At 57.7% G+C, this 10,253-nt stretch overlaps 1 protein-coding gene across 1 annotated transcript; it reads left to right on the top strand.

Annotated features, from left to right (window-relative positions):
- Positions 1–3,545: 3,545 nt before the first annotated feature.
- On the top strand, positions 3,546–5,741 carry EPOP (elongin BC and polycomb repressive complex 2 associated protein; the record flags this gene model as incomplete). Its single annotated transcript, XM_082331719.1, has 1 exon — positions 3,546–5,741. One exon carries the CDS (start codon positions 3,546–3,548, stop codon positions 5,739–5,741), a length of 2,196 nt encoding a protein of 731 aa, XP_082187845.1.
- Between the last annotated feature and the right edge of the window lie 4,512 nt (positions 5,742–10,253).

Raw genomic sequence — 10,253 nt, 5'->3', positions numbered from 1 at the left:
CACAAATCTACAAATAGAGAGAGATACAAATACACACATACACAAATATACAGGTATACAAATACACAAATATACACATATACAAATATATAGGTATATAAATACACAAATATACACATATACAAATATATAGGTATACAAATACACAGATACGCACATATACAGATACACAAATACGCACATATACAAATACACAAATATACACATATACATATACACAAATATACGCATATACATATACACACATATACAAATACCCCAAACCACAAATACACAGCTGTACAAAGACACAAATACAGAGCTATACAAAGACACAGATATAGGAATAACCAAGATACACGCTGCCAGGTCCCCTGGCTGTGCCCGTCCTCCGGGGCAGCAGCCCGTTCCCCGGCCCCTTCCCTTCAGGCCTGCAGCCGCCCTGACGGCGAACGGCACGAGGTGTAAAAGCCACCGCACACCCAACGGCGCCCAGCTCGTCCGTACGTCTGTACGTCGGGGGGAAGGTGCTATAGGAGGGGACGCGATGCAGCGGGGGGAAGGTGCTATAGGAGGGGACGCGATGCAGCGGGGGGCAGCAAGGACGCCTATAGCAGAAGCCCAGGGCGCTGACGGTGCTGCTAAAACACGTTTGCTTATGAAGCACCACCCTGGCCGCGAGTACCCTGCCCGCCGCTATCTATATGTGCGTATATATGGGTTCGCACAGTAGCTGTATGTCCCACGTCGAGCTGTCTGCGTCCGCATAGGGACGTCAACGCACACACACACGTATTCCATATTGAACTTTATCCATAACCAAAATATTGCCCATTTGTGTTCCTATTGACAGAGATTTCCTGGGAAATGACGTATCCATACATTCGCCTCTGCGCGGCTTCTGAGCCCTGTTTCCTCCCGGCCGGCGATCGGGGGGCTCCGGCTCCTCTCCGAAGCCCCACAAACGATCGGGAACGGTTTTATTGCGTTGCTCGAACTTGTGTTTGCTTTCCCAGAGCCCCCAGAAACCCCGCGGCTGCTTCGGTCCCGTCGGACAGGGATCTTCTCTGCCAGCTCCTTCCCTCCACCCCACGCTCCCCTCCTCCAGTCTGGCACGGAGCAAAGCTCAGCCTATAGGTAAAATGGCTCTGGCTTTATGTGGAAAGAAAAATACCCAGGATCTCCCTTCGATTGGCGAAGGGAAGCTCCAGGCTGGCTGCAAGCGGGACTTTTTGTGGTCCCTCGCAGCGAGCCACGCCGGCAGCCACCGCAGCGAGCTGCAGTATCCCCTTAACCGGCCACTTTCCGTCCATCGCGATGCAAACTCTTCCCCCTCCCCTCTGCCCAAACAAAGAGGAATTTGGTGTTTGTGTTGGCCGGCAGACCTTTACTCACAGGAAACTCTTGCCTGTGGAAAACGAGGGTGAAATGTGGTGGTTTAATGCCGCCAGCTCTGGAAAAAGGGGGATTTTCTTCCCGCAGCAGGGCCGGGCGCTGGCGGGGGCGTGCGCCCATGGGTGCTGGGGGGGGGTCCCTCCCCCGGCAGAAGCGGGGTGGCACCGGGGGGGTCCCCTCTGCTCCGCCGGCAGAAGGTGAGCGCGGATCAGGTGATCCCGCTCCCGAATTAAAGGCGATGGTGGAGTTATTTTGAATTTTTTTTTTTTATACGCACACTCAGGAATGCGCTTCCTCCTCCTCCTCCTCCGGGATTGTTTCTAAATCGGGATCATTTGTGGTTGATTGTACATATAGTTTAACAAATTATTATTATCAAATTACTCCGATTTTGCCATTCGAACCACAAAAAAAAAAAAGGCAGAGGAAGACGAAAAGCAACTTTTTCATGTGGGAGGCAGGGGCGGCCGGCAAGGGAGCAGCCTGGGCCGCGGGGCCGCGGCTGGCTCCCCCCGCCAGGCTCCCGGGGTGCCTGTCCCCCACAGCAGCCCCGGAGCAGCGCCTTCGGCTCCCCCGCTCCGGCCTCCGCTCCAGGAGCCTCAGGTTTATAAAGAAATAGAGGGGACGGGACAATGGAGCCGCGGGCCGGCGAGGGGCTCCGGGCTTTTTGTTTTTCCCCCTTTTTCCCTCTTGGAGAGAGGAATCTGCAGCCCTGCTTTGGGGAAAACCTCGCCTGTTCCTCAGGCAGGAGCGGGCTACCAAATGCCGAAGAAATCCTGGGACTTAAAGTTTGAAATAAAAAGTCAAGCAGCGCAAAGGCACGCAAAAGAATTTCTTTTTTTTTTTTTTTTTCCTTTTTGTAAAGAAAGAGTTTGGAAGAAAAAGATGCGAAGTGAATAAAGAACGTGTGTGAGTAAAAAGGAATATAAATATCTTTGCATTGCTTTTATTTGCACAGCTTGCCGATGGAAGTGTCGATACTGCGCTCATTCCAGCTAATAAATACAGTAATTGGCAATTAATAAGCGTTCCACTCCGGGCTGAGGGGTGAACTGGTGCGGAGTCAGTCGCTTAGAGTAATATCTCTGACGCTTTATTAAATATAGACGTGCACCCCCCACCCCAGAGGAACGCGGGCAGAGTTGGGAAAGCGCAGCGACCTCCCTTAAAACAACCAGAGGTGGGGGAAAAAAAAACCCAACAAACCAAAAAAAGCTAAAACGCGGAAACAAAGCGGAGGCACCCGCGCTACCGCCGCCTCGAAAATGTAAAATTGTTAATATTTATTTTTTTAAGGAAAAACAACCGAAAAAAGAGAGCCCCCCCCCCGCCCCGCCAACCCGCGGCTGCCTCCATTGTGTGCGGCCGGGGCGCGGGGCCGCGGGCGCGCCCGGGCGCTGCGCGGAGCGGCGCGGAGCGGCGCGGAGCGGCCCGCCCCGGGGTTTCTGAGGTTTTGCGCGGGGGTGTGCGTGTGAAATGTTGGGGGTTTCTGACATCACAGCCCCGCAGCGCCCAATCAGCCGGCGGGCGGCGGGGAGGGCTCGGCGGGGTGTTCCCTAGAATATACCGGACGCGGCGGCGGGGCCGCGAGTGCGGAGCCCGGGGAAGGTGGGAGCCGCACGGAGCCCCGGGGCTCCCCCCGCCTCCCGCACCCCCCCCCCGCTCCCGTTTTTCCGCCCCCCCCCCCCCCCCCGTCCGTAGCTTTGTTTGCTTAAGCATCTCAGTGGCTTTGCACAGCGAAGGGGGGGCTGCGCTTGTTGCTCCCCCCCCCCCGCTGCCCCCCAAGAGATTATTTTCGGAGTGGAAGGTGGGGTGCGCGGCCGCGGGGTGGGAGCTGCCCGGGGGGAGCCCGGAGGACGCAAGATGTTTGACTTCTTTATTTTTCTTTCTTTTTTTTGTGCTGGGGAGGGGGAAGCCGAGGAGTCGAGCCCCGGTACAGGCGGAGGAACTGGGTGTTTGGAAGATGTTGCAAACCATTGACTGGAGCGTTTGAAAGGGAGATCGGCTGCTTTGGCTTTTTTTTTTTTTTTTTTGGCTTTTTTTTTTCCTCCCCTCCCCCCTCCCCCACCTCTCCGGAGGGGTAGGGATGTGTGTGATCAGGGAGTGGAAACAAATATGTCCTTATTTTCAATGCCCCCTTTGAAAGAGACAAAGTAAATGCTCCTTGCAAAATGTTCCTGACCTGCGAAGGGACCTTCGGAATTGTTCCAGCCACCATGGATTACAATGGGGAAGCCAGGCCGGGGGATTTTCATGCCGGCTATCAAGAAATCGAAGGGATAAACTTGGGATACTTACAGATCAATGGCACCCAGATGTTTGCTTTGGCCCAGGTCCTCAGCGACCTGTTTAAGGATATCCCCAGGACCACCATCAGCAAGAAGATGGAGACCTTAAAGATCAAGAGCCGCCGCTGCGATCTCAAGGAGCTCCGGACCCTCAAAGCCATCAACTCGGTGCCCACCCGCGCGGTGAAATGCTCCCTCATCTCCAAGGCGGACCTGGAGGCTCTCTGCACCTCCTGCAAGAGCCTCAGCCCCCGGAGGAGGAAGAGGAAAAGGAAGAGCAAGAGGAGGGAGCAGCTGCTGCTGCCGGGCCCGGGGGAGCTCTTTCCCTGCCCCCGGCCCCAGCTCCTGCCGCCCTGCAGAGCCGGCGGCTGCTGCGCCCCGCCGGCCCCCGCCCGCCCCAAGCTGCCCCCCGCCTTCCCCAAGCCGCGCTCGGCGCCGGCCCCGCTGCTGCCGCAGCCCTTCCACAGGGCCTTCCCCGCCCTCCAGAAGCCCCCCCGGGGCCGGAGGGGCTGCGGGCTGGCGGGCCGGGGGGGGATTTTCGCCGGGGTGCTGGCCGGGTACCCCCGCGACCTGGCGCTGCTGCACCCCGCGGCCGCGCACCCCGCCGCGCAGGCGGCCGCGCTGGCCCCGGCGGGGCGGCGCAAGCGGGGGCCCTGCTGTGCCAAGGGGCTCTTCCCGGCGGAGAAGGGGCCCTCGGTCGCCAGGAAAGGCCGCTCCTCCGTCTTCCCCGGGTCCAAGCGGCAGGGCACCTCCGCCGGCTACTCCAGCGACTCGGACTCCAGCCTGGACTTCGGCGGGTCCAGCCCCGCCACCTCCAGCGACTCGTCGGAGGAGGAGGAAGAGGAGGAGGAGGAGGAGGAGGAAGGGGACACCTCGTGCAGCAGCGAGGAAGGCAGCTCCTCGGAGTCGGAGAGCAGCTCGCTGTGCAGCGGGGACTCGGTGCAGAGCACCCGGTACAGGCAGGCGGCTCTGCCCCGCTTCCAGCCGCAGCCCCCCCGGGAGCCCCTCGGCGAGGAGCGCCCCGCCGAGCCCCCCCCGAGCCTGGGCAAGGCCCTGCGCCCCGACCCCAACCTCCTCTTCCTCTCCCAGCAGCTCTGGGCCAGGACTTTGCGAGCCTCAACTTTGGAAAGTTTGAGCCCGGCTCCAGCCCCGGGCTCGGGGGCCCAGCCGCTGCCGGAGCTGTACGCAAAGCAGGAGGCCTCCCCTTCCTCCTCCTCCTCCTTCTCCTCCTCCTCCTCCCCCCCTCCCTCCCCGAGCAGCACCCCTGGGGGGGCTCCGCAACAAAAGGAGGGAGGCTTTGGGGACGCGGAGCCCTGCGCCAAAGGGAAGGATTTGCACAAAGATGCCTCGAACAATAGAGCCTCGTTAGGCCCCGCTGACCAGGCAGAGAGGCAAAGCGGAGCTTTAGCCGGGCGAGCGCCCGCCCCGGAGCCGGCCCCGGGCTCGGCCCCGCAGCCCCCGGCGCGGGAGCCGGCGGGGAGCCCCGAGCCCCCCGGGGAGGCGGGGGAGCCCCGGCGGGAGCACTTTGACCGGCTGATCCGGCAATCCAAGCTGTGGTGTTACGCCAAAGGGTTCAACCTGGACGGGAAAAGTTTACGCCACGGAGGGAGGACGGAGCCCTGCAAAGCTGCAGAGCTCAAATCCCCCGGCTCCAAAAGAGCAGAGAGCCCCAGCACCTTGTCAAACAAAGCTTTGAAAGGCAATGGCTCGGAAAGGAATGCCAAGCGCAGACGCCTTGCCAGAGGCGCTGAGGCAGAAAGGCAACAGAGCTCCTCTAAAGGGAGGCCACAAAAGACTCAAAGGAGGAATGCCAAAAAGGGAAACACTCATTGCAAACGCCTCGGCAGCGCCGGGCCAACCCCGCCTCGGAATTCCTTCAGCCTCATGGGCAACTTCCCCTGTATTCCCTCCCTGGTCGTGGGGGAAGATGGGGACCTGTGTCCTGCCTCCTCCCTGGGGGTCAAAAACTCCTGGGCCCTCTCCAAAACTCACCCGCTGTGGAGCTGGCACCTGGGGGGCAACGCCATCCCCGTGCCCCCCAGCCTCAAATTCCGGGGCTATGGCCTGGAGGATCTCTAAGGACAGCGACGGCCCGCAGGAAAGGTTTACATGCAACAGATGAGAGCGGCGGGGGCCCGGGGGGGGCGGCCGGGCCGGGGGGGGAGCGGGTCCCGCCGAGCCCCGGGGCCGCCCCAGCCGGGGCTCCCGGGCGGGGAGGGGGGTGCCCGGAGGAGCCGGGGGGTCTGGGGGTGCGGGAGCCTTTCGGGGGGCTGCGAGCGAGCGTGTGCACGGCTTGGGCTGGGGGGAGCCCGGGGGGGCCCCGCTCCGGCCCGGGGGGGCGGGTTTTTGTTGTCCGTGGACGCGCCGCGGGCCGCTGTTGGCTTCGCGATTTTAAGGACGAAGCTAAAACACGGGCTCAAACCCACGGGGCGGGCGGGCGGACGGACGGACGGACACCTTCCCCCCCCTTCCCCGCTGCCAAACTCCATGGGTTATTCCCAGCGAGGGGATTTGGGATGGAGCGGGCGGCGGGGAGCGGAGGGCAGGGGCTGCCGCCGCCGCGCAGGGCTCGCCCCGGCCCCGGCCCCGGCCCCGCCGCCCCTTCCCCCATCCACCAAAAACCCGAGGGAAGAATAGCTCCGATTTCTCCCTTTTCCTCCATAAATGCATTGGATTAAACTCATAATAATCACACGCAGAGAGAAATAATGATGTCATGCAGCATAAACGCTCCTTTTCGGTCCGAGTCAATCCCGGGGAAATTGGGAGCAGCTATTCCAAATAACTATATTAATAGCAATGTAATGTTTTCTGTCTACTTAAGAGACAGGAAGAAAACACCAACTTTAAAAAGACCAGGAAATTCTGTTTGCTAAAAGAAAACAGGAGGCTTTGAGGGGAAGTTATTTGAAACTGCTGCATGCGTATTAAAAAAAAAAAAAAGGAAAAAGAAAAAAAGAAAAAAGTGAGTTGTTTGCTGGATAATAACCCTAACTCCGATAGCCTAAAGGTAGCAGGCCTGTAAAAGCTTTACGGGCACAAGAAATAGGATCCAGGAGCATTAGCAATAGAGTACAGATGGACAATTTGATCTCTCCCGAGCTCCGGAGTGGAATGCGGGGAAGAATGCGGGGGGAATGTCTCTCTCCTCTGCAGAGGAAATCATATCCCAGTTTAACTTTTCTTGCAAACCAGTGGCTTTGTAACTGGCTCTTTTGACTATTTCTGATGTGATTTCCACCCCGCTTTGGCATCAAAGCCCGACGGGCTCTCTGAAGTCCGCTCTGTTTTGGAAACGTTGGGCAAATCAAAGCTGATGTGGGGTTGGGTGGTTTTTTTTTTTTGGGGGGGTGCTGGTGGTTCTTTTTCTCCCCCTTCTTTGCAATAGCAAATCTTCGCAGCCCACGGCCGGGGATCGCGCAGTGCCCGCTCGGGGGTTTCTATTTTTCCTCCCCAGTCCTCCAAAAATTGGTTCTCCCCCCCCAAAAAAATCCCTTCACGGTGTCCTTTGCTTCCCGCGGAAAGGGGAGGGAAGGGAGAATCACTGCAGATTCAAAAGAAAATATTCCGATCTGGCACGGCCCGTTTCGATTTGTTTTTTTGGTTTAATTCCATCAGTGGGTAAAAAAAAAAGCCATTTTTAAGGTCAAGCGTATTTTGTATCTATTAAGCGCTGTTTTTCTTGGAGATGGTGAATTGTTGCTAAAAGCAATGTTTGTTTTACTTGGGTTTTTAGCGGGTTTTTGGGTTAACTGCGTTTTTTTTGTTTACTTCACCCCACCTCCCGTTCCTCCCGTGCCAGCGAGAGGGGGGGGATTTCTTCTGTCTCCGAAATATTCAGGTTTTATGTCCCTGGCCGTGGACCGGTACCAAAAAAACCCCGACCGCCCCCAATCCCTGCGGGTGTGAAGGAGCGAGAAAAGCCGATTTGGGGGGGCTTTGCCCCCGCATCGCTCTCCAGGGCTGCGCCCACAGGCATCCCGCAAACGGGGGGGGTCTGCCCGCACCCCCCTGCGCCCCCCGGGCCCCCGCCGGGCAGAGCCGGGGGCCGGGGCCACGGGGGGGGGCGCGCCCCTTCTGCGGGGGGCTGAGCGCCGGGCACGATCGCTCGCCCGCTGCCCGCGATTCCCCGTCCCCCCTCCCCAAATCCGGATCGGGTTAAATATGTATTTTCTAGGAAAAATAAAATTTAAAATAAAAGGGGGGGGGGGGAGCGGTGCCGCGGGAGGGAGCCCCGGCCGCGCAAAGCGGGCGGCCGCGCAGAAAAAACCCCCGAGATCCGCGCTGGGAGTGAATGCTAAAAAAAAAAAAAATATATATATATATGTATAAAAAACAAAAAAAGCAGCAAAGCCCAGCCTCCGCAGCTCCGTCTGCCGCGGGCAGGAACAGCCAAATAACTCAGGAATCTTTTCGAAGGGATTTAATCACCTCGGCGAGGGTGGGCGGCCGGCGGGCACCCACCCGGGTGCGGGCCGCGGGTGCTCGTCCCGCTGCGCGGATGCACAGGTACGCGTGGGCGCGTGGAAAACGCAGCTATTAATACCCCGTGTGCGTGCACCCCTGCAGACGTTATCCGCCCGTCCGTATTGATCTGCCCGCACGCAGACGTCCGTGCGTGGGTAGGTGTAGATATCTGTATATAATGCACGGGGGTTGTAGCAGGGCTGTGAATACAATACCAAATACCTCAAAACTTTCCACGCAAACACACCTTGAATGGCTCCTCACGCAGCAGAACCATCCCGCTCACAGCAAAAATTACTACTACTACTACTACTACTAACAATAATCCCCCTATTTGTTTTTAAACGTGTTTCGAGGAAATTAAGCGAGCCAAAAAAAGAAAGTAATCTTCCTAGCGATCCCCCGGTAAGAGGCTGGAGAGGGGGGTGGCGATGCAGCGAAAGTAAATTGGGAAAAAAAACCCCAAAATAATAAAAAAAGGAAAACCCAAATTGTTATCTGAAATAGCCTGGTTTGGACTTAAAAAAAAAGGAGCGAACGCAAGCGGTAGCTGGTTGGAAGAAGCGATACCTCTGCGGGACACAATGGGCCGGGAGGACGGGGCGGCTGGAGGGATCCGGACTGGTTCTGGCTTTGAGCACAAGATCAACCCGCATCGCCAGGACGGCGCAAGGGCTCTACAGGCACCTTTATAACCACACCGGTGCCGTTGCTTTCTTTCCAAACGGGTGCAAAAGTAGCAAAACCTGCTTTGTTTTGTTTTTTTCCCCCCCTAAAAATGTTCATCTAGGTAGGAGAAAACCGAAAGTATCTTGTAAAAAAAAAAAAAATAAAGAAAACTTTTATGAAAGGGTGCTGCTTTTAAAAATGCAGCCTGCTTTAGACTCAGGAAAAATCTCAGCTTGGATGCGGTGTGGTGCTTTGTAATCACGGTTTGTAAGGGTTTATTTTGGGGCTGGGGCTTTCAGGGACCTTTGCTCTCTCTTTGCGTTGCTGGATTAAAAATTCCCATCCGGTGGCTTTAAAAATGTCGGTCCCTTCATGGGTGCTTCTCTGCTGGACCCCCAGGTCCAGGGGTGCTTCGGCCCAGGGATAATTTATTTTTGGGGGGTGCTGTGGCTGGGGAGGGGAGTTATTTCCCCGGGCTGGGCACATCCCGCGGCCGATGCTGCCTTTCCCCCACGCCCCGGCCTAAAACACGCATTTAAAAATAACCACCCAGGGGAGGAAAGAGCCTTTTCCAGCCATGTATTGGGTTTTCTGTTTAGATTTACTGTACCTTTATTTATTTGAAGTTGTTGTAAGTATATGACGATGAAAGTGTTAATTCCTGCGTGCAATATGGAATCTAGGCTGAGAAATAAATACCTTTTTTTTTTTACAGAACCGGCGGATATTCGGCCCTTTTTGTGGGTGCTGGGGGGGGGTTGGCTGGGGTGCACCCATGCGTGCGGGAGGCGTGGGTGCTCTCGGGGGTGCTCGCTTCGGGGGGGGTCGTGCATTTGCACGCCCAGGGCACGTGCGCGTGTGTGCACCCGCGGAGGCTGCGTGCCCGCCCGCGTGCCGCGGCGGGAGCGTGCATCAGCCTGTGCCGCCGGTCTGCGTACAGCTGTGGCCGTGCACATCTGGCCGTGCGTGTTCGTTTACGCGGTTCGGAAAGCACGCTCCTCCGCTCGCGCCCGCCCGCAGGCCTGGCACCCTGCTGCGCGCCGGACCCGCGTGGGACGCGCGCGCCCGTTCCCGCGTGTGCACGCACGCGTGTCCCCGCGTGTTTGCGGCCGCGTCCTCGCCTCCGCGTGGCCCCAACCCTCCGTGCCGTGCAGCTGCGCGCCGCGCCTGTGTCCGTCCCGCGTGTGTGCACGCCTGTGCTCAGCTGCCGGGGGGGGGGGGAGGGTTTCCGTGGGCAAATTTTGCCCAAATGAATCCTTTTTCCTCAACATTTAATGGGAAATCAATAGCTCCTTCCCTCTAATTTGTAGGCCGGAGACGGTTCCCCAGACATGTGTTTCTATTCTGAGGGCCTCAGGAGCTAGTGCCCCTTATGGAAGGAGCACTTCGGATATATTTTTAAATCTCCGCCACAGGAAAACACGGCCGAAGCCTGGACGATCCCGTTGGAGCAGC

Source organism: Platalea leucorodia (assembly GCF_965183815.1).
Source record: "Platalea leucorodia genome assembly, chromosome: 22".
Taxonomy (NCBI): domain Eukaryota; kingdom Metazoa; phylum Chordata; class Aves; order Pelecaniformes; family Threskiornithidae; genus Platalea; species Platalea leucorodia.
This window is presented reverse-complemented; position numbering and strand designations above follow the sequence as displayed.